This window comes from Penicillium subrubescens, assembly GCF_028828155.1.
Source record: "Penicillium subrubescens strain IBT 31985 chromosome Unknown utg000007l_segment0_segment0, whole genome shotgun sequence".
NCBI lineage: Eukaryota > Fungi > Ascomycota > Eurotiomycetes > Eurotiales > Aspergillaceae > Penicillium > Penicillium subrubescens.
In genome coordinates, this window is record NW_026643157.1 from 692,614 (window position 1) to 720,057 (window position 27,444).

Consider the following 27,444-nt stretch of genomic DNA (forward strand, 5'->3'; position numbering starts at 1 on the left):
CAAAAAAAAAATACATAGTGGTATACCCCACAAGGTCGAGAAACCCAAATTCCTGTACATGCTGCGCCGAATCATATGCATCGTGGGATGAAAACAGAAAGGAAAAGAAACAAGAGTATAGCCGTCGCTGATGTACAAAGACCACCCAAGGAGATTGGCTGCGCCAAAAAAGGAACAAATGATCATATACCAGAGGTAGAGGTAAAGTTAGGGTCGTCGATTCGCCGACTTCCGGCCATCGGTGGGAGATTCGGGGAGTTCTTCATCCACAAATCGGACGCTGGTCCCCGTCAAACTTCGACGGCTGGGTTGCGGTCGTCGAGAAGATGCATTTCGAGGGGCCGAAGCTTCAGCGCGGAGCAGTCGACTAGCGAATGGTGTATGTAGGGGTGTGGCAGGGGTCGTGGACATCTGTGCGAGGGCGCGGGCACGAGCGGCTCGCTTGGACGGCGAGGTCATATAGTTTGGTGTGGCCAGTGGGCTTGCGGAGACCGGCTCCATGGAATTTGTAGTGAAGTCAGTCATCTTGAAGGGAGTCTCGGATGCGTTCTGATACCACGGGTCAAATAGGGCAGACCCGGGCCGCTCAACTTCTCCGAACCTGGAGTATTGAGTTGATGTCAAGGCAGGTCCCGGAGAATCACGAGCTTCGAGCTTGATGCGGGCACTGTCTACCCAGTGACGGAATAGATTTCTGGAATGCTTGCGTAGGGTTCTTTCCCGCATCGCTTCGGCGGTCTCGACGGTACTTCTCATTTGGAAGATACGGAGACTGAGCTTGCGAAGGGACGCACCTGCGTGGAAGAGAACGTGTCTGCGGTACACAGAGTCGGCCTGGTCTTCCATCTCACGCCGAATCACATAGGTCTCCGAGAGTTGGATCAACTGATCAAACGCGATCTGGCGGAAATAGTGCAAGTCGGCCTCCTGGTAATCCTGCACCCTTTTGAGAGTCTTTCCATGCCAGTCCATGAAGATATCGGCCACATCACTCATAGTTTTCTGGCGGTTAAGCTCTACCGCTTGTTGCTCCATGTTGGTGATCGCCTGAGTTTTGGAGGCCCACATGGTAATGGCTTTGGAAGCCATATTGACCTTGACCTTTCGCCGCATCTTCGAATAGGCATCCTTGCGCCGTCGTTTGGCAGAGTCCACCGTGGCCTGACGCCAATTCTTCAAGGATCGTTTCATGAGGAAGTAAAATTGAGCATCACGAGCCCAGCCCTCCATCTTCTCAATCTGCTGATGTTTGGATCTCCACGCCATGAGGGATTCTTGTGCAAGGCGAGGAGCGTAGAATTCGAAGGCTGTATATTCACGCTCCCGCTGAAGCAAGAGTTGATCACGCCAGATGGTAAATTTGGAGCGAACTAACTCCTCAGCCCAATGGTCTTCATGTACCTCCGCATGGGAGAGCAACTGGGTGTATGTATCTCGAGTGTTCGTCACAAACCGGGAAAACACTTCGCGCTTGATGCGCTGCTCCCGTATTCGGCGCATCAATTGAAACCTCTCCATCAGTATCCATTTGTACATGGTTTCCATTTTCAATCGCTCATCAATTCGCGCTTGGAGAGCCAAACATCGAAGCGTATCATTCCATGATACCCAGGCATTCCGTTCAACCCTAACTCGGTCCATCTCTACTGCTTGCTCAGCCAGACGTGCTTTTCCAATCCATTTTGAGAGAGTCGTTCGTAAGATCCTGCCGTCCACCATGTCAGACACCTGTGAAGCAGCAGGGGCTAGCTTGGCTTGGATTTTCCACTCGTCGAATGTCTCTTTGAGAACATGATAACGCTCAGACCCTGCAGCTTTTTGTTGTGCAGAAGCAAATGTCTTCGACTTCTGAGACCATGCCTGAAGAACTCTAGCTAGCGACGTTTTTCTGTTGTGGAGGACAATCTCTTGCTCACGCTCGCGATTAGTACGGAAATTCCGAAGCCAGTAAAGTAAGGACCGCCTCTTTAGTTGACTATCGTACCACTCGGGAGCACGTCGATCGCAAAAGCCCCAGAACCACTGCCAATACGAGGCATGCCGTAGGTTGTCTTTGTGAACAGTAACGGCTTTAATTTCCGCCGTTTTCAAATCAGCCGCTTTTTTGCGCCACGTATTGAATGGTCGCTGTAAAGCAAACCGCTGAGCTTTCAACTCGTTGACAGCAGTGATCTCCCGCCAAGCATTGAAGTATTTGACACTCAACACATGCCTTCGAGCTGCGGACGTGCGGGCGACCTCCTCCGATGTAAGTTGAGCCCAATGAGTGAATGCTTTGGTCATCAGATACAGGTCTCGTGCACGACTGGCGCGTTCGTCTAGATGCTTGAAGAAACGCTCAGTTCTAGCTGTATGGCGCTTGTCTTGAATCACTGCTCGCCATGGCTCAAAGGCCTGTCGGAGCAGTGTGCTTCGGTCACGGTTAATAGCGACAATCTGCCGGGTCTCTCGAATCTGCCGCGCATGAAAAGCTCGTTTTAACCATTGCGTCAAGATCCGACGGCAGTTTGCTCGTTGTCGATACATATTGAATGTGGACGCGTCGCGAAGCAAGTCTGAGAGCTGAGGTCGGTAGAGCATCTCAGGCGGGACATTTTCTTTGCCAATAGAATCATGTCCTGTCGCCTGCGACATTTCGGACTGTAATTCACCGGACTCAAATGTGTCCGATGAGCTTATTGAAGGCGAGCGACGGCTTTTTGCGGCTGCAACCATCCTTTTTGAGCGGTCATGGTGAACAGCTGAGCGCGCAACAACGCCATTCGTCAATGGAGGCTTATCCTGTCCCTCGCTCTTATTCTGGTTTTGTACAGAGTCAAATCGACTTATCAATCGGCGACCAACATCCAAAAACTGCGCGATCAATTGTGTGCGGTCCGGAGATTTCGGCCGTCGGTCATGATCTTTCGGATTCGGCGATAATTTCAGCTGTGAGAAATCCGGCTTTCCAGTCTCAAGTCGAGACATGGATGCGCGCGAGCTTGGACGTTCGGCGAAGCTCTTCCCAGTGGCATCTTCCCCGATGTCGAGAGTAGTATTGAAGGACGCGCGCCTCCGGGGTGTAATCGGGGTTCCATTGGTCATGGGATAAAGGTTCTCGTCGTCTGTTTGGCTGACCGTGCCCTCGACGACCGAATGCTCGTTTTGTGTCATTTCGTTGAGGCCTGTTGAGCCATCCTCCCCGAATTCAATCACGATTCCCATCTGCTGGAGCGCGCTCTCGAATTTGTCGAAGAGAGAGGGTCCCTGCACCTCCTTGCTCCCCATTTTGAAGAGAAATCGCAAGCACGCATGGCCTGGGTCCGCGTCGACTCCATGTTCACTGATCACCTCGTCGTATGCTGCGAAAAGCGCTCGAAATGGTAATCGCTCAACCTCGGGCTTTCCCTCGGCGCGACTGACAACTTGGTAGAGGAAGCCGACATCTAAAGCACGACGGGATTGTTAGATCGAGTGTCATACAGCTGAGCCGGCACATAACCAATTGCTTACCGTCATCGGAGAGCGACGAGTTCTCTTCTGTCAAGGCGCGGCGCTGTGAGGATATCGGAGGCATCGAAAAATCGCGACCTAAAGCGCGTTTGTCGCATCTGGGTCATACAGTCGACGGACCAAAAAAATCATCGCGAAATCAGGCAGTCCTGGCGACGCAAATAATGCGCAGAGACCAGTCTGCAATTGAAAAAGAGAAGAAACCACCAAATCGCAATCAATAATATCCCACGTTCTGGCCGATCGGGTTGTTTTGGTGGTCGCGCCAGAAACATGCTCCGACGTCACGTGACACTTATGTAACATTCCAGTCGTGCAGTCTTGGCAGGACCCGATAGATAGGATGCGATGCGATAGTCCTCGACCTATCAACGAACTGAATCTCCAGGAGTAATCAGCTCAATCGCACCCTCTCTCCATTTACAGGCCTTTTTGTTTTCACGATGCCTAATAGGACTCGGCCCATTGAGAAGGTGGCCAAGGCTACGGCCAAATGTTCGACTGAGGTACGTATCACGGGCGCAGAGCGATCACCGGATTCTCGTCAGAGCTAACTTTCCATTAGGCGGCGGCATACGGAAAGTGTGTCCTGGCAGACTATGATTCAGTGCACAAGGATATGTGTGTTAAGGAATTCATGCGGCTCAAGGATTGCTTCGTGGTAAGTGAGGTCTGGAGAGTATCACAAACCTGCCCACCTTGGCTAACTCGACCAGGCCGCATCCAAGAAGGGCTGAGAGAAACTACCCAACGCATTCAAATCTTTGCATGGAGTTGCGGCATTCAAGGCGCGATTGTTTTACGAATTGACGGGTTTTCATTTTATTTAGCTTTTTTTCACCTGTATACTACCAAATCAAAAGGAATAAGGCTCACGGACATGTAATTCATTGATCAGCAACTTAATGAAGCAGATAGTAAACTTCTATCTACACAGAACATCATCTTATTTTCATGTATCCCATCAAACGCTTTACAGCTTAACCAGGCGCAACAAGAAGGTGGCATTCTGCACCTCCTGGTCCTCCTGTGCAATGGTACCCTCCTCCTCAGCGCTGGGGGACTTGCCATCAACCAGGGTGCGCTCATCAAGCGGCCGACGAACAGCCTTCTCAATAGCCTGAGATTGGGACTTGAAGGCCTCGCTAAGGCCGATGTTCTCGGGGTCCGAGAGGACGATGTACTCCATCTTAACTTCGTCCGTGGGGACAAGACCGGCCTTCTTACGGAGACGCTGGAGACGGTTGATGATCTCACGACCGATACCCTGGTGAGCCAGCTCGGGGTACAGGTTGGCATCCAGAATGGTCATGACATCGGCATCAGTGTTGGTCTCCATGCCTGATGAGCCCGAATCCTCCTTGATACCACGCTTCACGACCAGATCACCCTCAATCAGCTCAATGCCATCAACCACGATCTTCTTATCAGCGACGTATCTCTTCACATCATCGCTAGACAGAGAAGGCAGAGCCTTCTTGACCTTTTGCACGTCCTTCTTGAGCTTCTTGCCCAGGGTCGGCCAGTCGGCATTGACACTGTACTGGACGTTGTACTTGGCCTCGTCGGACGAGAGAACAAGGTCGAGTACGTTGAGCTCCTCGAGGATGTAGCCCTCAAGGGACTTAACGTCATCAAGGTATTGCTGATCCTGGTGGATGACAACCAGACTCTTCAAGGGAGTCTTCAGAGCAATGGATTTACGCTCACGAGAGATACGGCCAAGTTCAATGACCTTCTGCATGCGGGCAACTCGGCGCTCCACAACCTCATCGAAGAGCTCCTGGCGCGGCTCAGGGAAGCCCAGGAAGTGAACGCTGCGGCTATCCTCGGCACGGAGGGACTCGGGGATGTGAGGAAGAAGGCGCTGGTAGATGTTGTCGGTGATGAAGGGGGTGAAGGGAGCAAGACCGCGGACAAGAGTGTAGAGGACCTCGAAGAGGGTGTTCAGGGCATGCAGAGTATCATCGACACCGTTCTCACCCTTCAGACGCTTACGGTTGAATCGAATGTACCAGTTGGTAGTGTTCTCAATCAGGCCCAGCAGACGAGGCACGACGGTGTACAAACGATAACCAGCCATCTCCTGGTTAACGAACATCAGAAGACTCTGGCAACTGGCCAAGATCCAACGATCCATGACGTTGGTGTTGGTGGTCTCGGCCTTGGGGTCGAACATGAAGTCGACATCGGAGGCCTTCTTCAAAAGAGCAACTTGGCCCTCAAAGAACTTGTAGCTGTTCCACATCGGCAGAAGAACCTTGCTGACAATCTCCTTGACACCGGCTTCCTTGAAGCGGAGGGGCTCAGCACGAACAACTGGGGAGTTGATCAGGTAAAGACGCAGAGCATCCGAACCGTAGCGGTCCATGATGAGGGAAGGATCCGGGTAGTTCTTGAGACGCTTAGACATCTTCTTGCCATCCTCAGCAAGGACGATACCGTTCACCACACAGTTCTTGAAAGGAAGCTTGCCAAACAGATGAGTGCCGAGAACGGTCAAAGTGTAGAACCATCCACGGGTCTGGTCGAGACCCTCGGCGATGAAGTCACCGGGGAAGCTGTTCTCGAACTGCTCCTTGTTCTCGAAGGGGTAGTGCTGGGAGGCATAAGGCATGCTGCCGGACTCAAACCAACAATCGAACACCTCGCTCACACGGTGGAGTTCACCCTTACCCTGCTTGCTGGGGATGGTAATGTGATCCACCTTGTCACGGTGAAGATCGGTGAGTTCACCGGTGTAACCACTCAATTTCTTAAGCTCCTCGACACTTCCAATGGCGACAATTTCCTTGTAGTCATCGCTAACCCACAGGGGGAGAGGAGTCCCCCAGAAACGGTTCCGAGAAATGTTCCAATCACGAGCGTTCTTGATCCAGCTGGCAAATCGCTTGTCCTTGACAAACGATGGAACCCAGTGGGACTCCTCAATGCCTTCCAGCATCTGAGGAATGATGGGGGTGATCTTCACAAACCATGAAGGCACCGCGCGGTAGATGAGAGGTGTGTCAGAGCGCCAGCAGAAGGGGTAACTGTGAGTAATCTGGCTGTCGACAAGAATGCGACCAAGTCCCTTGAGGTGCTTGATAATGGCCTTGTCGGCCTCCTTCACGTGCTGTCCAACGAAGTCGCGGACTTCAGCGGTGAAGCAACCCTGAGGGTCGACTGGGTTCGGAGGGACACGGGTCTCGTTGATAACACCATGGTTGATAGCGACCTGGTAATCATCCTCACCGAAAGCAGGGGCTTGGTGGACAATACCCACACCGTCTTCAGCCGTGACATAGCCGTCATTCAACACGCGGAAGCCGTGATCCTTGAACTCCTCGTAGTAATAGTCAAACAGGGGCTCATACTTCCATCCAAGCATGTCAGAACCCTTGATGCGATCGACAATCTTAAACTTGGCCTTCTTTGGGTCCTTATAGATAGTGCGGAGCAAAGACTCCAGAAGAATGTAGTTCTTCTTGGTGGCCTCGTCGTAGATCTTCACGTACTCGAAGTCTGGGTGAGCGCAAAGACCGGTGTGGGAGGGAAGGGTCCATGGGGTGGTAGTCCATGCAAGCAAGCACGTCTCAGGGTCATTCAACAGAGGGAAAGTAACGACGACGGCGGGATCTTGCACATCCTTGTAGTTCTGCTGGGCCTCGAAGTTACTGAGGGGAGTGTTCAGGGCGGTCGAGTATGGCATAACACGGTAGCCACGGTAGACAAGGCCCTTGTCAAACAGCTCCTTGAAAACCCACCTGTGCAAAAGACGTCAGTAACTTAGTCTAGCAATATATACGGCAATTGTGGGCAGACCATACCAGACGGACTCCATGAAGCTAGTGTTCATCGTCTATATGCCAATTGAAATAGGTCCGTTAGATTTCCTTCCAGAATCACGCGACGCTGTTTGGGCCCAGAACATACCTTGTAGTCGTTGTCGAAATCGATCCAGCGACCTAGACGCTCGATAGTCTGACGCCATTCAGCGGCGAATCGCATGACAATAGCTCGGCACTCCTCGTTATACTTCGCAATTCCGAGCTTCTCGACAGCCTCCAGACCGGACATGCCGAGCTTCTTATCGATCTCGTATTCGACAGGAACACCGTGCGTGTCCCAACCAAATCGTCGCTCAACATAATGACCCTTCATCGCCCAGTATCTGGGAATGATATCCTTGATCGTAGAAGCCAGCAAGTGGCCATAGTGAGGGAGACCGGTAGCAAAGGGCGGGCCGTCGTAGAAAGTATATGGCTTCTTGCCTCGAGTGAGCTCGACCTGGCGCTGGAAGGCATCAATCTCCCTCCACCGCTTGAGGATGAGCTCCTCCTCGGCAGGAAAATCGATAGACATGGCGCTTGAAGTTGGTTGGCGACTTCAGCTTTCCAAGGGGGACGAGGGGCAGATGAAAAGAGAAGTGACTCACCCCCACCACCACATTTTTTGCCAGTGCGTCCTGCAATCACAGCCCCTCCGCCCACTCACCGCCTTCTACAACTTCTACAGCCAGCAATACGAACTATACAGGGAATGAATCATGGAGCTGATGATGGATCACACGCAAGTTTTGGACAGATAGTGACAAATAGAGTCAAAACCTCGAAATGAGTCATGCATAAGATTTTCAAGCGCGCTAGATAGATGCAGGGTTGAGGATGGTGGTCCATCGTGGCTATATACGAAGAGGAAAACATTGAATCCGCTACTCTTCGTCTTCGTCATCTTCCTCGTCCTCGTCATCATCATCCTCAGCCTCGGAAACTTCTTGACCGAGGTCCTTGAGCCGTTTCTAAAAACGGTTAGTGTTTTCTCGTAAGATAAAAGGGTCAAAAGTGGCCACGTACCTTATCCTCAGTTCTCTTAGCCTCAAGATCTCCAAAGACGATCAACAGGTCATCCAATTCTGTTTGGGTTGCCTGGCGAGCTTCTTCCTTCTCATTGGCCTCTGCTTGGGCCCGCTCAAGTTGGGCCTTGATCTCTTTGAGCGCTGCAGCTGCGCTCTGGGCCTGTGACTCGGCTTCCTTTGCCTTGCGCTCGGCCTCGGCAGCGCGAGTCTCTAGTGCAGAGATCTTGGATGAGAATCCGTCATTGGCAGCTTGGATGTCCTTCATTGACTTCTCCGAGGCTTGTGACTCGGCCTCCTTTGCCTTGCGCTCGGCATCCGCAGCGCGAGCCTCTAGCGCAGATATCTTGGATGAGAAATCTTCCTTCAATTTCTCAATCTCCTTCGTAGACTTTTCTTGGGCGCTTTCAAGGTCAGACTTGGCAGCCGCAAGGGATTGCTTGGAATCAGCAATCTCGGCCTGGTGCTGTGCCTTTGCAGCAGCTAGATCGGATTCTAAAGATTGAATTGTAGTCTTGAAACTAGTGATCTCGGACTCGTGTTGGCTCTTGGAGGAATCAATGGTGGATTCCAGACTGTGAAGCTTTTGCTGAAGATCCGCAACCTGACCCGCATTGGATTTCTTTGACTGGCTGAGGGCGGACTCCAAGTCCTGGACTGTCCTTCTCAAGGCAGCAGCTTCACCAGCATGCTTCTCCCGAGCCTTCGAGAGCTCTGACTCCAGCCCACCAATGGTCTTCTGCATGCTAGCAACTTCCTGCTTGTGATGTTCTTGCATTTTCGTGCCCTTGCGCTCATATTCGGTCGAGGCCTGCTTGAGTTGGTTATCAATAGCACGAAGTTGTTCACCATGTTGTTTGAGAAGCTCGTTTTTCGACTGTTTATGCTGCTCTTCCAGTTTGAACAGTTCCTGACCATGTGACGTCTGCACAGACTGAAGTGCCTGTTGGGCTTTCGATAATTCAAACGAGCCCGATTCTTTTGTCTTCCGATGATCCAGGTGTTCTTGGTCAAGTTTTCGCTGGATAGTGACGAGATCTGATTCCAGTTTTTGAATTGTTTGGCCTCGGTCTTCCAATTCAGCGCGTAGGGAGTCCACCAGATCTCGCGAGACACCCTTTTCGACACCATTGGCAACAACAGAGACCTCGAAGCCCGGCTCCCGGTCGATCGCTCGTATCAAACGGCTAAAATTATCCTTGAGGAACTCAACAAATGAGCGATCAAAGAAAACCTCAGGTAGTCCATCGATCTGCCCTGCAGCAGTTTGCGGCAAGACCTCAAAGTCACGAACTAAGGGACATTCTCGCAGCTTGGTGATCTTGTCAATGTATTGTTCTCTTCCAAGCTGCTCGATGAGCAGTTTGTGCAATGTGACTCGTGGGATCGGGGAATCCTTGGTCGAAAACTCGTAGATGATTCCCAACAAGACGGTGCAGAGGCCAGGTATCAACTTGCTAGGAGTTCTTTGGTGCTTGATCTCTTGCAAAAGTGTTTGAATGCTGCTGCCCTCAACGAGAAGGTCATTCACGACGTCCGGATCCTCGAAAAGCCAGCCGCAGAGTAACATCAGGTAGCCCACGGTAATCCTTTCATCGTCGCCACGTTGCAATCCAGTGATCAAGTTGCCAACCACCGACTGGACACTGGTGACTACCTCTTCGCCACTTTCGGCATCACCCTCTGTAACCTGCATAGCGATGGCTTTTGCCTCGCCGTCGTCGAAAATTAGGTGGAACAACAGAACAGACGCCATCCAAACTTGATATGGGTCAGCATTACCTCTCGCATCTGGTGCTATGAGTAGGACAGATAGAATGTTGGGGATTCGATCTTGCCCGCTGACGTGGCCTTCGATGGCACGCTTAAGAACATGCATGCGAATCCCGGGATGATGGGCAAAGAATGCCTTCATACATTCACAAGCGGCGAGACGTGCATCCAGCATGCTATTGGGAGAAGGCTGGAGACTGAGCTTCAAGAACGCCTCAATAACATTGATTCGTTCGGGTTCCTCCACATGGCCATTGGCGGTTTGATCCTTTGGTGCTTGGGAGCCCCATAAGACTTCAATGTCTCCGAAGCTCTCCTGCAATGGCGAGTTTCCGCGGATTAGATCAGCACAGGTTGCCAAAGCCTTGGACGTGACATTCACGCCGAACTTCTGGCCGAAAGCTATGCTGAGAACCTGCTCCGTCACACCATTCTGCCAGAAAGCTGTCTGGTTCATGGGTGTCCCCACGCCACCACGGATAAGGAATAATTGGATGATGGCCAGCAGACCCCAAACGTTCTTGTCTCTGTGAACGAGAGTCCATTGCGCAGGAGTGTCTTCACCTTGAGCCAGCTCTAGCTGACATTCGTGGAGAAGCTTCGTCACCTTCTTCACGCATCCAGTTTCGCGAAAGAACGACTGGTTGGAAACGTTGAACTTTAGTAGATGGGCGAGCAAAGTGAGACAATCCTCGACGACTTCAGTGCCAAGGGTCAAGGCACCCTCCGCTTCGATGAGAGAGAAAATGATTTCAAAAGCATTCTCGAAGGCGACAAGCTTCTGAAGCTCTTCCGAGGCGGGCGTCAAGGCGATAAGCAGAACGAGAGCCTCTATTGAAAGAACATAACTTGTTAACCAGGATATACCAAGAGGAACAATCCAAAGCAAAGTGCGCCATACCGTTTCTCACAGGTTCCCTGGTATCTGTAAGCACATTCACCAGCCTTGAGATACCCAATGGCGCGGTGAAGATGCACTCTTGTGTTCGCTCCGGTCTGGCATTGCAGATATGGGACATCAATTGGAGGGAATACAGGCGCGAATAGAAGTCTCGAGCTTCGAGTAGATCGAGCAGAGTAGTGATATTGTCTTGGCGCTAACAAACTGTTAGTTTAGTTAGGTGTTAATTGGCCAGAGTAGCCTACCTGAGTGAATTCATCTGCCAGCCAGAGAGCGATCTCATCTGACGCTTCGGGCTACAAAATCTATCAGCGTCTTCTGTCCTCAAAAGAATCGGCCGTCGGGATCACCCACACTTGTCTCCTCTGGAGTAAACAGCATCAAAAGGGTCTCGAGGACCACTTTGATGGTGTCCACATCCTCCCGATCATTGTGCAGACAGCCGATCAGCGATCGAAGACCGCCAGAAGCTACCGATGCAGGATAGAGCTTCGCGAAGCTTCTGAGACCCTGGATCGCTGCACGTCGATCCTCCAACAAGGTTGCGCTCTGCAACCTACTGCTCAAAACATCGATTGTGTCCGTAGCCGTTTGTTTGGCCGGAGCTTGCGATTCAAGGATTCGGAACATCGCAGCTGAGTCGCAATTTCATGGTCACTACCGACCGTAGGCAAAGGAATCGGCAGGCATCGAAGGAAGGTCAAAATGTGAAGAGAAGTGTTTGGGGGTTAAACCCGGAAGTAGCTGATTGCAGAGCTGATTGCAGTAAAGTTGGCCTTCCCACACGGCCAAAGGGGACTAAGGGCCGATCCTCGCCGGATGCGCAGAACGCCCGACCGCCCGGGGATAAGTCCAATCCTCTGCAGTCGCAGAAACTTTCGAGTTTAGTTCTTTCTCACCCACTCTCTGCGCCGTTATCTCATACGCGGTTGCATCTATATTTTTTTGTGTTCTACTCGGTGTCGCAGGGATCATAAGACTGAGAGTCGAGTAAAGGATATCCGAAAGCTCGCTGAAAGACACTGCGCGAAGCGTGTTCCCCGTTCGCTATTAGCTCGAGCGCTGCGCCAACTTCTACGAGACCTGACAGACACGCGCTTGTCGCATAGCCAACATGGGTGTTCCCGCCCTTTTCCGATGGCTTTCCAACAAGTATCCGAAGATTGTCTCTTCGGTGATTGAGGAACTGCCTCAGGAAGTGAATGGAGAGGTGATTCCGGTCGACGGCACGCGTCCCAACCCCAACGGCGAGGAGATGGACAATCTTTACCTGGACATGAACGGTATCGTCCACCCATGTACCCATCCAGAGGGCAGGCCTCCACCCGCCAATGAGCAGGAGATGATGCTGGAGATCTTTACGTACACCGACCGTGTGATCAACATGGTCCGGCCGAGAAAACTGCTTATGATTGCTATCGGTACGTGCTTATGCTTAACCCTTCTACTTGTTTGCCAAGTCTCAAGTGAACGTTCATGCTTACAACCTTTATTAAACAAACAGATGGTGTTGCACCAAGAGCCAAGATGAACCAGCAGCGCGCACGCCGATTCCGCTCCGCCCAAGAAGCCCGAGAGAATGACGAGAAGAAGGAGGAGCTTCAGAAGCTACTCGACAAGCAACAAAGCAAGAAGACTGGTGATGCCGCTATCAGAGAAGAAGTCATCCAGAAGACGTGGGATAGCAACGTGATCACACCCGGAACTCCCTTTATGGATATTCTCGCCGCCTCGCTGCGCTATTGGATTGCCTACAAGCTTAACACTGATCCAGCATGGGAGAAGATGAAGATCATTATCTCCGACGCAACAGTTCCCGGAGAGGGAGAACACAAGATCATGGAGTTCGTGCGTTCTCAACGCGCATCTCCAGAGCACGATCCCAACACCCGCCATGTAATTTACGGTCTTGATGCGGATCTGATCATGCTGGGTCTTGCTACTCACGAGCCCCACTTCCGGGTTCTGCGTGAGGATGTCTTCTTCCAGGAGTCGAAGCCTCGGACTTGTAGACTATGTGGTCAGGTTGGGCACAAAGCTGAGGAGTGCACAGGTAAAGCGAAGGAGAAGAGTGGAGAGTTTGATGAAAAGCAACACGCTTCCCCGCTGAAGCCATTCATTTGGCTTCACGTCTCTGTACTTCGAGAATACCTGGCTGTCGAGATGCAGGTTCCTCAGCAACCGTTCCCCTTCGATCTTGAGCGCGCACTGGACGACTGGGTTTTCATGTGTTTCTTCGTTGGAAACGATTTCTTGCCTCATTTGCCTTCATTAGATATCCGTGAGAATGGTATCGATACTCTGATTGCCATCTGGCGAGACAACATTCCGGCTATGGGTGGATATCTGACCCAGGACGGCCATGTTGATCTGAAACGGGCTCAGCTGATTTTGCAGGGTCTGGCTAAGCAAGAGGACGCTATCTTCCGGCGCCGTCGGCAGGCGGAAGAAAGAAAGGCGGCCAACGAGAAGAGACGCAAGGAGCAAGATCAGGCTCGGAATGAAGAGCGTGCTCGCAAGCGAAGACGTAGCTCTCCCGTCTATGATGCCAACGCCAAACAGCGCTCCAAGGGTGAGGCTGACCCAGACCCAACTGGCGGCCTGGAACTCATCAAGCCCTCTCGTGCACACTTGACGAAGGAGGACAAAGACCTGACCCACAGTATGATTGTCAACCGCGGAGCCATATATCGTGCCAACATGGAGAACAAGAGCGCTGCTGCTGTATTGAAGAGCAAACTTATGAAGGGCAGTCAGAGTGAGCCCGTGGCTGACGAAGTCCCTGCTACAGCGGAGAACGAGGAAGGCGCTGCTGAGCCGACGTCTCCCTCCGTTCTCGGAAAGAGAAAGGTCGATGAATCAACGGAGGCAACTGAGCAAGAGACAGAAGACGCAGGAACTCCCGGTCGAGATTCACCTGCCGTGCCTCCTCCAAAGCCCAACAACAATGATGAAATGCCACCAGACACTGTCAAGCTGTGGGAGCCAGGTTATGCGGATCGGTACTATGAGCAAAAGTTCGGTGTCGATCCCCAGGACCATGAGTTCCGCCACAAGGTCGCTCGTGCGTACGCCGAAGGCCTTGCTTGGGTCCTTCTCTACTACTTCCAGGGCTGTCCTTCTTGGGACTGGTACTACCCGTATCACTATGCTCCGTTCGCTGCCGACTTTGTCGATATTGCGGACATGGTCATTGAGTTTGACAAGGGCAAGCCATTTAGGCCCTACGAGCAGCTGATGGGAGTCTTGCCAGCGTCGTCGAACCACGCGCTGCCTAAGGTCTTCCATGATCTCATGAGCAACCCGGAAAGTGAGATCATTGACTTTTACCCAGAGGATTTCGCTTTGGATCTGAATGGCAAGAAATTTGCCTGGCAGGGTGTGATTCTTCTTCCTTTCATTGACGAGAAGCGCCTTCTCGCTGCGATGGAAAAGGTCTATCCTCTATTGACTGATGAAGAGCGAATCCGCAACACCCACGGCCAGGAAGTGCTGTTGATGTCAGAACAACACCCTCTTTATCAAGATCTAGTAGGCAACTTCTATTCCAAGAAGCCTGGGCCGCCTGAGTACAAGCTCAACATGCGCATCAGCGAAGGCCTCGGTGGCCTGGTTGAGCGCAATGATACTTATATTCCTCACGGCTCTCTTGTCTCACCTCTGCAGGAGTATGGCATGCCGAGTCTCGATGACGACCACACTCTCACGTAAGTCAATTGGTTCATTCTTGTGACGAACTGTTCTTTACTAACAACTTTCTCAGTGTCAACTATAAGATCCCCAAATCTACTCACATTCACAAGTCCATGCTACTTCGCGGTGTGAAGTTTGCGACCCCGATGCTGAACTCCGCTGATATTCGCGCGGTTAAGGGCCGGGCCCAGCACTCCGGACGTTCATACGGTGGCGCACCACTTAACGGCCGCGGACGTGGTGGCCACATGGACTACTCATCAGATCGGCCGAATCCGTTCGCCGCGCATCTTGATCCGCGATTCATGCATGCACCTCCGGGCGGTATGCCACCCATGCCCTCTGGATGGGTACCTCCTGCCCCAGGGGCTGGTGACTACTCCAGGGGTCCACCTGGGCCTCCTCGTGGCGGAATGAACCATCAATACCCCTCGCACCAAGGTCCTGGCCAATATCAAGGTCATCAAGGTTACAACCAGGGACCCAACCAAGGTTATCAAGGGTACCAAGGCCAACAAGGCCAAGGAAATCAAGGACAACAAGGATATTATGGTGGCTACCAGGATCGGGGTAGAGGCGGCGGAGGCAACGGTGGTCATCGTGGAGGCAGGTTCCGAGGCCAGAACCGTGATAATTATGGCGGTCACCGCGGTGGAGGTGGTGGTGGTGGTGGTGGAGGTTACAACCGCTACTAGAGGGGGGACGGAGTCCTGACTCTGTCATCCTCGCTATGAATCTTGCTGTATCTACTAGCATATTTTAGGATCCGCGAAAGGATTGGACGGGAAACGGTGTTTTGAGGCTTGTAAAATGTTTTTAATAAAAATCGGTACATGGATTTTAGTTTATTCCACAAAGCATTCTGGTTTCTATTCTGGTTCTTGACTCTGTAGATGTGTAAACGTTCAGATCGCTTATGATCTGCAGCGATAGCTCTAGCCCGAGGTCTAATTTTAGAGGTACTCGAATAACCTTACGTTCACCGTTACTTATTCCTGTGAAATACTTTTAAGAAATGACTTTTTGTAACCGTCAATGTAGATAAACCATATATCCATACTAATCAAGCGAGGGGCAGACCAATAATCATGGTCCAGCAACATCTTGAGTTGTACTGGGTATAGTTGGTATGGAGAACTGTCCACATGACCTGTCACTCTAAGCTGCCGCCGGTGTGGCCCAGACGGCCGCATCGCACTGACTCAGAGGGCGGTGAGCCCAAATCTGCCGCGAAATCGGAGGGCAAAAGAATTATTGAGTCACGCCGTCAGTTGTGCTTCAAGCATCTTCCTGGCCAGTTGCAATTGCTGGGTGAAACGCTGACTCTCGGTCCAGGGTTGCAGGTAAGCACAATTCTTTCTTACTCCGGCAACATGCCAGCATCAATTCCCCTATTTCGTCTATATCTATCTTTCTCTCTCCTTCTGTGCGCACCTTGCATTACTAGCTCCGCTTGTGGGGGTGGAATAGGAAATCCCCCAACAGGTCAATTCAACTCGATTTCGGAAACTAACAACCAACAGAATGAATTGAGTAGAGAACAGAACCTCCCCAATTGATAATTGTTCTCCATCCTCACCTGCCATCATGACCGAACCCACCAAGATCAGCATCTTGGGTCGGGAGAGCATCGTCGCTGATTTCGGCCTGTGGCGCAACTACGTCGCAAAGGACTTGATCAGCGGCTTGCCCTCGACCACCTATGTCCTAATCACTGATACAAACCTCGGATCCATCTATACGCCGAGTTTCCAAAAGACCTTCGAAGCCGCCGCTGCCTCAGTTTCACCTGACCCGCGCTTGCTCGTCTACAATGCCCCACCCGGAGAGAGTTCCAAGTCCCGACACACCAAGGCCGATATTGAAGATTGGATGCTGAGCCAGAACCCGCCATGTGGCCGAGATACCGTGGTCATTGCACTGGGCGGTGGTGTGATTGGTGACCTGACTGGCTTCATTGCGGCCACCTACATGCGCGGTGTTCGTTATGTGCAGGTCCCCACCACTCTGCTCGCCATGGTGGATTCCTCAATTGGAGGCAAGACTGCCATTGACACCCCTCTCGGCAAGAACTTGATTGGTGCTATTTGGCAACCGTCAAGGATCTACATTGATCTCGAGTTCCTGGAGACACTACCCGTACGAGAGTTCATTAACGGCATGGCCGAGGTCATTAAGACTGCTGCCATTTCAAGCGAGGAGGAGTTCACTGCGCTAGAAGATAATGCCGATATAATTCTCAAGGCGGCGCGCAGTGAGGCTAAGCCCGGCCAGGGCCGTTTCGATGGTATTCGCGATATCTTGAAGGCCCGAATTCTGGCCTCTGCTCGTCACAAGGCCTTTGTTGTCTCCGCAGACGAACGTGAGGGTGGTCTCCGTAACCTCCTCAACTGGGGACACTCTATCGGCCATGCCATTGAGGCAATTCTGACTCCTCAAATTCTCCACGGAGAGTGCGTTGCTATTGGTATGGTCAAGGAAGCTGAGCTTGCTCGTCACCTTGGCGTTCTGAAGGGTGTTGCCGTTGCTCGTATTGTCAAGTGTATTTCTGCCTATGGCCTACCCACATCTATGAAGGACTCACGGGTACGAAAGCTCACTGCTGACAAGCATTGCTCTGTGGACCAGCTTCTGTTCAACATGGCGCTGGACAAGAAGAACGACGGCCCGAAGAAGAAGGTTGTCCTTCTGTCCGCTATTGGACGCACCTACGAGCCCAAGGCTAGCGTTGTGTCTAATGAAGATATTGGTGTTGTTCTGGCTCCCAGCATTGAGGTGCAACCTGGTGTCCCAAAGACTCTGAATGTAACATGCACACCCCCGGGATCCAAGAGTGTCTCCAACCGCGCTCTTGTCCTTGCTGCGCTTGGCTCGGGCACCTGCCGTATCAAGAATCTCCTGCACTCCGATGACACTGAGGTCATGTTGAATGCTCTGGAGAAGCTTGGAGCTGCCACTTTCTCGTGGGAGGAGGAGGGTGAAGTCCTTGTCGTGAACGGCAAGGGTGGAAAGATCACCGCCAGTCCCTCATCCCTGTACCTGGGCAATGCTGGAACTGCCTCCCGTTTCTTAACTACCGTTGCTACGCTTGCTAACCCAAGCACCGTCAACGAGAGCATCCTGACCGGCAACAACCGTATGAAGCAAAGGCCCATTGGTGACCTTGTCGATGCTCTGACCGTGAACGGCGCTGGCATAGAGTACATGGAGCGCAAGGGCAGTCTGCCCCTCAAGATCGCGGCCTCTGGTGGCTTTGCCGGCGGCAGCATCAACCTGGCTGCTAAGGTTTCTTCCCAGTATGTATCCTCGCTGCTGATGTGTGCTCCCTACGCCAAGGAGCCCGTGACTCTGCGACTGGTCGGTGGCAAGCCCATCTCTCAGCCGTACATCGACATGACGACCGCCATGATGAGATCTTTCGGCATCGACGTCAAGAAGTCCACCACCGAGGAACACACCTACCACATTCCTCAGGGCCACTATGTCAACCCCGCTGAGTACGTTGTTGAGAGCGATGCCTCCTCTGCTACTTACCCTCTAGCCATCGCTGCTCTCACCGGCACCACCTGCACAGTCCCCAACATCGGCTCCAAGTCGTTGCAGGGTGATGCTCGATTCGCTGTTGAGGTGCTCAGGCCCATGGGCTGCACTGTTGAGCAGTCGGATTACTCTACCACTGTCACTGGACCTGCCAGTGGCATTCTCCGACCCCTCCCAAACGTGGACATGGAGCCAATGACCGATGCTTTCCTCGGTGCCTCCGTCCTTGCTGCTGTTGCTCGTGGCGAGGGCTCGAACCACACTACCCGCATTTACGGCATTGCCAACCAGCGTGTCAAGGAGTGCAACCGTATCAAGGCCATGAAGGATGAGCTTGCCAAGTTCGGCGTTGTCTGCCGTGAGCATGAGGACGGTTTGGAGATTGATGGTATTGACCGGTCCACCCTTCGTCAGCCCGCAGGTGGTATTTACTGCTATGATGACCACCGCGTCGCCTTCAGTTTCAGCATTCTGTCGCTCGTAACTCCCAAGTCTACCCTCATTCTGGAGAAGGAGTGCGTTGGTAAGACCTGGCCCGGCTGGTGGGACACTCAGAAGCAGCTCTTCGGTGTCAAACTCGAGGGCAAGGAGCTTAAGGAGGAAGAACTGGCTGCCTCTGGTCGTGAGGAGCGTGTTAGTGCTTCCGTCTTCATCATCGGTATGCGCGGTGCCGGTAAGACCACCTCCGGTAACTGGGTCGCTAAGAGCCTTGACCGGCCCTTCATCGACCTTGATACCGAGTTGGAGAAGATCGAAGGCTCCACCATCCCTGACATCATCAAGGAGCGTGGTTGGGAGGGTTTCCGTGATGCAGAGTTGGCTCTGCTCCAGCGGACAATGAAAGACCGACCCACCGGGTATGTCTTTGCCTGCGGTGGTGGCATTGTTGAAATTCCCGAGGCACGCAAGTTGCTTGCCGATTATCACAAGAACAAGGGCAATGTGCTTCTTATCAATCGCGATATTAAGCAGGTCATGGAATTCCTGCAGATTGACAAGACCCGTCCAGCATACGTTGAGGATATGATGGGCGTGTGGTTGCGTCGCAAGCCTTGGTTCCAGGAGTGCAGCAACATCCAGTACTACAGCCAGCACTCGAACACGACGGAGCTTGCTCTGGCCTCGGAGGACTTTGAGCGTTTCATGCAGGTCGTGACTGGCCGGAAAGACAACCTCTGTGAGATCAAGAAAAAGAAGCACTCCTTCTTTGTCTCGCTGACTCTGCCCAATCTCCGCGACTGCGGTGATCTCTTGCACCAGATTTGCGTGGGATCTGATGCCGTGGAACTGCGCGTTGATCTGCTCAAGGACACCGCCTCAGGAAGTGACATTCCCTCCGTCGACTTTGTCGCCGAGCAGATGTCTTTCCTTCGCCGCCGTGTTTCGCTTCCCATTATATTCACCATCCGGACGAAGAGCCAAGGTGGTCGCTTCCCTGACGACGCTCACGAGGCTGCCTTGGCCTTGTACCGCTTGGCATTCCGTTCGGGCTGCGAATTCGTGGATCTCGAGATCGCTTTCCCGGATGAGATGCTCCGTACCGTTGTCGAGATGAAGGGTCACTCCAAGATCATCGCTTCGCACCACGACCCAGAAGGCAAGCTTTCCTGGGCTAACATGTCCTGGATCCCATCTTACAACCGTGCTCTGGAGTACGGCGATATCATCAAGCTTGTCGGCGTTGCTAACAACCTCGACGACAACACTGCTCTGCGGAAGTTCAAGAACTGGGCCGCGGAGGCGCACAATGTGCCGTTGATCGCCATCAACATGGGTGACCAGGGCCAGCTCAGCCGCATTCTGAACGGCTTTATGACCCCCGTCTCCCATCCGAGCCTTCCCTTCAAGGCCGCCCCTGGTCAGCTGTCTGCAACCGAGATCCGCCGCGGTCTCGCCTTGATGGGTGAGATTAAGTCCAAGAAGTTTGCCATCTTCGGATCGCCCGTCTCTGGCTCCCGATCTCCTGCACTCCACAACACCCTCTTCGCGGAGGCAGGTCTTCCTCACGAGTACGGCCGTCTGGAGACCACCAACGTTGAGGATGTCAAGGATTTCATCCATGCTCCCGACTTTGGCGGTGCCTCCGTCACCATTCCTCTGAAGCTGGACATCATGCCGCTTCTCGACGAGGTCGCCAAGGAGGCCGAGATCATCGGTGCCGTCAACACCATCGTCCCCGTCCCCAACGGTGACAAGCCTCAGCGTCTCATCGGCTATAACACCGACTGGCAGGGCATGGTCCAGGTTCTCCGCAACGCTGGAGTCTACGGTTCCACTGGCACTGAAAGCGCCGTGGTGATCGGTGGCGGCGGTACTGCCCGCGCTGCTATCTACGCCCTCCACCAGATGGGCTTCTCCCCCATCTACGTGGTTGGCCGCACCGCCAGCAAGCTTGAAGGCATGGTCGCCACCTTCCCCACCAGCTACAACATTCGCGTTGTCGACAACCACGAGCAGCTGGAGACCGTGCCCCAGGTTGCTGTCGGTACTATCCCCGCCGATCGGCCCATCGACCCTGCCATGCGCGAGACCCTCTGCCACATGTTCGAGCGTGCCCAGACTGCTGACGGTACTCTGGTCGGCAAGTCTGTTGCAGATAAGTCGCCTCGTATCCTCCTGGAGATGGCATACAAGCCTGCAGTGACTGCGCTGATGCAACTGGCCTCCGACTCGGGCTGGAAGACCATCCCCGGTCTGGAGGTTCTTGTTGGTCAGGGCGTGAATCAGTTCATCCACTGGACTGGTATCGTCCCTCTGTACCACGTTGCCAGGGTAAGTTGCGATGATATTTGCTTTTGTCCAAGTCAATGCTAACATCTCTTTTTTTGCAGGATGCTGTCATGGGCACCGAGTCTGCATGATCGGTTGCCTTCTTTATTCTTGTTGATTTCAAAATATGGTCTTCTTATCTCAGTGTCCATCCCAAAAGGAATGAGAAAAGTATTTATGTTTGACTTTCATAGGCTTTACGTTTGAATGTGTGGAAATTTTCGTTTATATATACTCTCTGGATAAGCTGCGTGAAATCATTTTCGTTCTATCTTCAATCACCGTCCCTCTCCTTGATCGTGATATTGGGTTCAATGTCCCAATGACGTGTTCATTTCACATAAAAGAATAGACTCCTTAATCAACGTTCACCACTGTGGTCTCCACACAACAACTGATCACAAGGCGGTAAGTATGCCCACCGTGATGTCAACTCCAAGAATTGTATCAAACCACCTCTTCGGGAATTACTCCCACCGGACCTGGGGCCGCTTGGAGATGGTGAGCCAAACATCCCTCCAGTAACCAACACCTCCCTTGACCACGAACTTAGGCTCGGGCTTACCCTTCACAGTCTCGGGCTTGTAAGAGCGGTAAAACTAGGGAACACAGTTAGCAAGACCAATATCGCATCAAACAAAGCTCGGCACACTTACCTGTAAAGGACCCTTGAACAGCTCCATCATCGCAATATCCCGTCCCAAGCACACACGCGAGCCATACCCAAACGCAAAGTTATACTTGTTGTACAGCTTGGCCCTCTCTGGATCCATCCATCGCTCCGGCCTGAACTCCTCCGCATCCTCACCATACAGCGCCGTATCACGGTGCACCAGATACGGGTTGCAAGAGATCTCCGTTCCAGCAGGTGCGAATTTACCATACAAGTCCAAACCAGGCTCGGACACGTACCGGGGGAAGATATTCGGGGCAGACGGGCACAGGCGCATCGTCTCCTTGACACAGCCCACGAAGAAAGGCAGGTGGTCCAGCACCTCGTCGTACTGAGGTACATCAGAGAGCAGGCCCTTACGGGTGGCAGTATCGATTTCCTCCATCATGCGCTCATACGACTCAGGGTGCGACAAGAGGAACGTGATCAGGGCCTGGAACGCGGTACCGGTCGTATCTGCACCGGCGAGCAAGACGAGAAGAACCTCTGCGCGAATGTACTCCAAGTCCAGGGGTTTGCCGTCCTCGGTACGGGCCTCGAGAAAGGTCTGCAGGAGGTCAATGCGGTCGATCTTCTTGCCGGACTGGACATCGTCCAAGCGTTCTTTGATCAGGCGGTCTCGGAAGCGCATCAGTACGCCGATTCCAGAGTCATCTTGTGGTGTAGCGACTAGGTATTTCTTCATGAAGGTTGTCTTCATCCAGGAGGTGAAGGGGTGCATGCGTGCGAGGAAGCCGAAGGGTGGGAGGCCGTCGTGGAAGCCTTGGATTAATCCGCCGATATCCTCGCCCTTTTCGATGAAGCCGAAGGGGGCGCCGAAGCCGATTTCGCTGATAATGTCGTAGGCCATGTAACTGGATATAGTGTTAGTGGTTCCGTCCACTCTTACGCATGCACTCCGTTCCCTAGAGCTCGCAAAAAGTATGAGATAACATACACAGCCCACCAGGCAAAGTCAAAAGGCTCGCCAGACTTGACGAAAGTCTCGTCAAGCTTATTGCTCCATTCGCGAATGCGCGCATCGATTAATGGCTCCATTTTCTTAATGTTGGTGAAGCTGTACTACGCTCGCGTGTTAGCTTGGATCCAATCCAGCGGCAATGGCTAACTCTATCCCACATACAGGCCCCGCAATGTGTTTTCTAAACAGCGCATGCGTCTTGTGTGATCTCATGTTGAACAGACTCTCCGTCTCGCCAAAGCTACCCGTGATGTAATGGCCGGTCTTGTCGGCATTGCGGTGGTAGATCTCGGGGAGCTTCGAGTGATCGCTGACCAGCAGCAAGGTAGGGGTAATGCGAACGACGGGGCCTAATTTCGTACATCGTCATTAGTCAATCGTATGGCAATTTCAACTGGCAAACTCTTCGAAGCGTACCATATTTCTTAGAAAGGTCATAAACGGTCAAATACTCGGTTTCCTGGAGATTCTGCTTCGCAATCCACAACCTGGTCACCGAAGCCCAGAAAGGACCGGGGAATGCCGATAGCGGATGGAAGAAGCGATAGTGCACGATCTGGTAAACAGATTTCAGAACGACATAGGCGATGAGAGAAAAGACGACATTGGTGACTGTCACTAGTGACAGCGCATGCTCTGCAAGACCCATTGCGTTGAATTGGAATCAAATGCCCAGCATCTGAAATTGTGAGGAGATGTTTCACACAGAGAAGAAAAGCTCACTCTCCAAAAGAAAAAGCTCAAGCAGGAACCGAGGACCTACTGCATGCTACTGCATTGCCCAAGTGTAGTCTCCCCCTCATTCGCCCCTCTTCCCCCAATACAACGGCCATTGATTGAATGAATGAATAGTAAGGAGCAAACTCTCATTGGCTGGAGGGCCGGTACTGGGTGACCATATGGGGGCACTTGTGGCAGGAGACCAATGGCTCTGCGAAGGATGTCCTTCTCTTGAACAAGTCAGTACTTTACAGTCACACTAGGGTGTTAGGTCTAAACGGCGGCATTTGCTGGCCAGCCTGCCATTGCGATCGCCGCGACGGCTTGTTGTATCATTTTGTCTGGCCAAGCTGGTGCTTTAGTAGTCTGGGCGCTAGATGCTCCGGTGCTGCAAGACGGTGGGGATTCCAAATCCATCGTGCCTAGACAACGAACCGGGCCTTACTCAGTTTGAACAATCCGTCTCGACACGACTCAGCTCATCATGAATAATGTAAGACATGGGTAGTTTGCCCCCGTTTGTTAGAAGAGGAAACGATCATCTTCTATACTTGGAAAAAGGCTGGAGAATCCCGTGCTGTCAGGATCAGAAGTGGACCAGCCAGCCAGGACGGTAGGAAGAAAGAGCCAAGCCAACTGGTCAGGCCAGAAGTGTCGTTCGCCTTCGTCCCGTCCTCTTAAACTCATTATTGGAATAACAAGGCCTTTGTCCACGATGCCAATCAGCAGCTTAATTATCCAAGAACAAGCAAACAAACGACGAGGATCATGCGTCCTCCTCGTGGCGCTGCTTGACGCGGGCATGCGTTAGTACCTGTGTAGTACGCAGCGCGGCAGCACTACTCGGAGACTAAGCCCGCCTAACAATGCACCTTAGTTTTGCCTTAATCCAACTTTGGTATCAGGTTAGGGCTTGGGTGGAGCTTGAGACCGACTGTCCCGTGGCGGGATCCGCCCGCGAATTTTAGCACTTTTCGCGCGATTTAGAGTGATTTAGTGTCGATGCTTGCAAGCGATTGTGCAGTTTTAAGGGTGAATGTGACCAGTCTATTATCGGAGCAATATTGATTGACCCCGGAAAGCAATGACGGTTGTTCATGAACGTGTTCATTGGCATTTGACCTTCGAAGAACGTCGAGTATAGAGTGGCTGGTGACGAATTAGAACACATTAACAAGCTAAGTGAGACGTAGTGTTATGCCTCGTAAACTTTATAAAGAAGAGCATGTACTCCTTTCACCGCTCAACATCTTGTATGTGTGCAAATCAAATAGCGAGAATGTGCTTACTGAGTCCCTCTCAAACAGGCCAACTACTAACTAGCAGTAGGGGAAAGGCTTGTGTCAAGGTAATCTTTCTAAGTTGATATACGGAGTTGCCCTCCTTTGTCGCCGCCAGCATGTCATTAGACATGCTTCATGATGTTGATTCTCGAGGCCAGGACATCTTACTTGCGGACTTCTTACTTGCGGACTTTCCCTACTATCCATGAATCATGAATGGCATTGTACTCCTACCGTACTACGTACATACTGTCCAGTGCCTCGACACGGAGGGGATATTGTTATAAGAGCAAGATCGATGATTCGCCCCGTCGCTGCTGGAGTTTTCACTTGGCGAGTGCAGATCATAACGGGGACGGATGGTCGAGGTCGAGGATTTCCGCGCCGTGATTCCAAGGGCCCCAAAACAGTGTATCGAGTCAGAACGGGCAGAGATAGTTTCCGGAGGCTAAGAACTGGAGACTGGAGGAGATCCGAGCGGTGGTGGCTCTCCCAACTCCTTAGGAGCATTTCCGAAGATGGAGACGATGGATATCCGAGTCATGATGGGGATTTTGGAATGGATACTGTTATTGACCCTAAAAGGTCATAGCCATTGGCATTGCAGAAACTTCAAGGAAATGATGATAGCTGTTTGCTGTCACTCGGCGCTCCACATGCGAATTAACATAGATCTTCGAGCTCGCCATCCTATGTTATTGCTACTACTGGCAGTGGCAGCAGATCAAAGGATCCCAGGAAGCTGGAAGGATTCTTGGCTAGCTCATCTCGCTTAACCATGACGGGGCGGAGATGGTCGCTATTGGGGGACCCACGACCTCCTTCTCCAGTAGCTGAGTAGCTTCCCCCACTGGGAGGACGGCTCGGAAGGGGACGATGGATCCGTCTGCAGATCGCAAGGTTGTTAGTGTAGGGAGGCTTGCTTGAGTGGGAGAAAGGGGAAGTTATTCGCGGAACATCGGGAGTAATTGAGGGCGAATTATCTTGTGGCTTATTTTTTGTTTCGCGCTGCTCCGGCACATCGCGAGCGGCAGCGATCGGGGGGCGCCACTCGATGAAACGCCGGTGCGCGCAAATCCATCGACCCCCCTGACGACTCGTGAGATCCTGTTATGGCTGCAGAGAGCAGTACCTAAGAGGGAATTGCGCAAAAGAAACAAAATGGAAGATACCGGGGAAAGGGAGAGAAGAACCGAAAAAGCAAACTGCCCAGGAACAAAGTTTGGGGGCTATGTAACTAGCATTAAACTCGTCCTAATGGGGCTGTCAGTTGAAGTTTAGTTTTTGGGTTATGAATTTCTGAAATCTTAATTCATTATTACTCATTAATTGACCGTGATTGGCTATGCTTCCGAGCAAATAGCCATTCCAAAGGAACTACGGAGTAGTTGAGTTCTCCTCGAGATGCCCTTATTAGCTTTTTGAAAAATTAATAGCATCACAACAGTGTTCCTTCGAATAGTATGGGACATTCAACTAATTAGGATCGTCAGAACCAAGAATTGAGACGATGAGAAGATCCAGCAGAAATAAGACCATCCACATCCTCAGTATCTAACCCAGATCCTTAGCCTTCCCCATCGGTAAAATCAGCCGAGGCCCTCTCCACCGCGCATTGGTGATTTCTGCACCCTCATTTTTGCTACATATATACAATGCTATTATTATCGACAACGATCCGATATTTGACCTGGACTGTGCAGCCGCTGTGGTGACTGGAAAATCCAACTTCAAATGACCGTTTAATTTCGTAGTTATCACTCCGTAGCCAACAATGGAGACTACGTGTACTATGCCCGGCACTTACTCGGCTTTTGGTCAGACTGTAAACCGCGATGCTGTTTCAATTCTAAAGTATATGTACGCCTTGTTCCGCAAGATACGAGACGGCGTTGAGCTATCCCTGCTCTATCTCCATTCTGTTGGGGCCAATCCAGGCCCCAATGGTTCTCCCACCCCAGCGAGTGGAGTCATAGCCGATAACAGCGCCTCTTAATCCTAAGACACAAACTGTAAGTCCATGTTAACCGCCCCGTGACTGTAAACAATGGTCGTCGGGATCAGCCTCAAAGGTCAATGGGTAGTACGGGTTGAAGGGAAGTGGACAGTGGATCATGTAGCCCAGACAATAGACGCCTGCTGCTATCTCACGGCTAAGGGCTTTCAGGATTAGGGAAGGCGGTTCTTTCGCCTCCCTCCTGGATCCTGCACGGCTGATATGGAAAATTGGAGTCCGTAGATCATACGCCCTGAAACCGGGTTCTTCGATACTCGGCTGCTTCTCTGCATATGTCTGGACTTTGCAAACAGGGAGACCTTTGATGGCAAAACAGGCAGAGATTTGTACCTCGTGGGTCGCCAGCTCTGATGCTGTGTGTGTTTCAAACATGTCGCGTTGTTCCGACATCCCGATGTTGACATCTTTTCTACTCCTGGTAGCCTCGTGCTGGATCCCCACCCGCGCTGCTATTGGGAAATCCGTGGTGGATCTATAAGTTAGAAAAGAAGTTAGGAACATGCACCATGCGCGCACTAGCAGCGTGGGCTTGTTTCTGGACTAACCTGCTAAGGCTGAAAGGGGAATGTACAATAGTCTGGTCTAGCTTTTACTCTTTACTTTGCCATTTTTAACGTTTTTCATCTCAGGCCGAGAACAATAAGCCGTAAACTGGGGTAGAGGGTGCTTTGTTTTTCTTCGGCTCTATCCCATTCTTCGGTTGTTCGACACTTTCAATTGTACTCTCTTTTATCTTCATTGTTCTGGTGTTATTTTACAGGGAAGACGAGGAAGAGAAACGTGTCTCT

General features: G+C 52.0%; 9 protein-coding genes across 9 annotated transcripts; 4 read left to right on the forward strand and 5 right to left on the reverse strand.

The window, feature by feature from the left end:
• Positions 1–207: 207 nt before the first annotated feature.
• On the reverse strand, positions 208–3,556 carry N7473_010014 (Sfi1 family protein; the record flags this gene model as incomplete). The annotated part of the gene is made up of 2 exons (XM_057155953.1): positions 208–3,425; positions 3,493–3,556. The coding sequence occupies 2 exons, from the start codon at positions 3,554–3,556 to the stop codon at positions 208–210; spliced, it is 3,282 nt and encodes a 1,093-aa protein (XP_057004608.1).
• A 379-nt stretch (positions 3,557–3,935) lies between these two features.
• On the forward strand, positions 3,936–4,229 carry N7473_010015 (uncharacterized protein; the record flags this gene model as incomplete). Its single annotated transcript, XM_057155954.1, has 3 exons — positions 3,936–3,998; positions 4,058–4,153; positions 4,209–4,229. 3 exons carry the CDS (start codon positions 3,936–3,938, stop codon positions 4,227–4,229), a joined length of 180 nt encoding a protein of 59 aa, XP_057004609.1.
• A 236-nt stretch (positions 4,230–4,465) lies between these two features.
• N7473_010016 (isoleucine--tRNA ligase ILS1) lies at positions 4,466–7,836 on the reverse strand (the record flags this gene model as incomplete). The annotated part of the gene is made up of 3 exons (XM_057155955.1): positions 4,466–7,238; positions 7,302–7,333; positions 7,408–7,836. 3 exons carry the CDS (start codon positions 7,834–7,836, stop codon positions 4,466–4,468), a joined length of 3,234 nt encoding a protein of 1,077 aa, XP_057004610.1.
• Positions 7,837–8,032: 196 nt separating this feature from the next.
• Positions 8,033–11,807, reverse strand: N7473_010017 (uncharacterized protein). Its single transcript, XM_057155956.1, has 5 exons — positions 11,355–11,807; positions 11,246–11,296; positions 11,001–11,196; positions 8,328–10,930; positions 8,033–8,272 (listed from the first exon to the last, which is right to left on the reverse strand). Exons 1-5 carry the CDS (start codon positions 11,628–11,630, stop codon positions 8,186–8,188), a joined length of 3,213 nt encoding a protein of 1,070 aa, XP_057004611.1. The 5' UTR covers positions 11,631–11,807; the 3' UTR covers positions 8,033–8,185.
• A 91-nt stretch (positions 11,808–11,898) lies between these two features.
• Positions 11,899–15,560, forward strand: rat1 (5'-3' exoribonculease Dhp1). The gene is made up of 3 exons (XM_057155957.1): positions 11,899–12,421; positions 12,505–14,707; positions 14,764–15,560. Exons 1-3 carry the CDS (start codon positions 12,115–12,117, stop codon positions 15,386–15,388), a joined length of 3,135 nt encoding a protein of 1,044 aa, XP_057004612.1. The 5' UTR covers positions 11,899–12,114; the 3' UTR covers positions 15,389–15,560.
• A 278-nt stretch (positions 15,561–15,838) lies between these two features.
• N7473_010019 (uncharacterized protein) lies at positions 15,839–16,252 on the forward strand (the record flags this gene model as incomplete). Its single annotated transcript, XM_057155958.1, has 2 exons — positions 15,839–16,036; positions 16,217–16,252. 2 exons carry the CDS (start codon positions 15,839–15,841, stop codon positions 16,250–16,252), a joined length of 234 nt encoding a protein of 77 aa, XP_057004613.1.
• Positions 16,253–16,280: 28 nt separating this feature from the next.
• On the forward strand, positions 16,281–21,286 carry N7473_010020 (pentafunctional protein ARO1; the record flags this gene model as incomplete). The annotated part of the gene is made up of 2 exons (XM_057155959.1): positions 16,281–21,005; positions 21,065–21,286. 2 exons carry the CDS (start codon positions 16,281–16,283, stop codon positions 21,092–21,094), a joined length of 4,755 nt encoding a protein of 1,584 aa, XP_057004614.1. The 3' UTR covers positions 21,095–21,286.
• Positions 21,287–21,368: 82 nt separating this feature from the next.
• N7473_010021 (cytochrome P450) lies at positions 21,369–23,285 on the reverse strand (the record flags this gene model as incomplete). Its single annotated transcript, XM_057155960.1, has 5 exons — positions 21,369–21,601; positions 21,659–22,529; positions 22,613–22,737; positions 22,799–22,986; positions 23,054–23,285. 5 exons carry the CDS (start codon positions 23,283–23,285, stop codon positions 21,470–21,472), a joined length of 1,548 nt encoding a protein of 515 aa, XP_057004615.1. The 3' UTR covers positions 21,369–21,469.
• A 3,377-nt stretch (positions 23,286–26,662) lies between these two features.
• Positions 26,663–27,046, reverse strand: N7473_010022 (uncharacterized protein; the record flags this gene model as incomplete). The annotated part of the gene is made up of 1 exon (XM_057155961.1): positions 26,663–27,046. The coding sequence occupies one exon, from the start codon at positions 27,044–27,046 to the stop codon at positions 26,663–26,665; it is 384 nt and encodes a 127-aa protein (XP_057004616.1).
• Between the last annotated feature and the right edge of the window lie 398 nt (positions 27,047–27,444).

Bases quoted from the DNA above. Each gene is read 5' to 3' on its own strand.
- N7473_010017 (XM_057155956.1), bottom strand. From the start codon at position 11,630: ATGTTCCGAATCCTTGAATCGCAAGCTCCGGCCAAACAAACGGCTACG. The intron at 11,297-11,354 runs GTGGGTGATCCC...TAGATTTTGTAG, and splicing joins TTACTCCAGAGGAGACAAGT to CCCGAAGCGTCAGATGAGAT. The intron at 11,197-11,245 runs GTAGGCTACTCT...ACAGTTTGTTAG, and splicing joins TGGCAGATGAATTCACTCAG to CGCCAAGACAATATCACTAC.
- rat1 (XM_057155957.1), top strand. From the start codon at position 12,115: ATGGGTGTTCCCGCCCTTTTCCGATGGCTTTCCAACAAGTATCCGAAG. The intron at 12,422-12,504 runs GTACGTGCTTAT...TTAAACAAACAG, and splicing joins ACTGCTTATGATTGCTATCG to ATGGTGTTGCACCAAGAGCC. The intron at 14,708-14,763 runs GTAAGTCAATTG...CAACTTTCTCAG, and splicing joins GATGACGACCACACTCTCAC to TGTCAACTATAAGATCCCCA.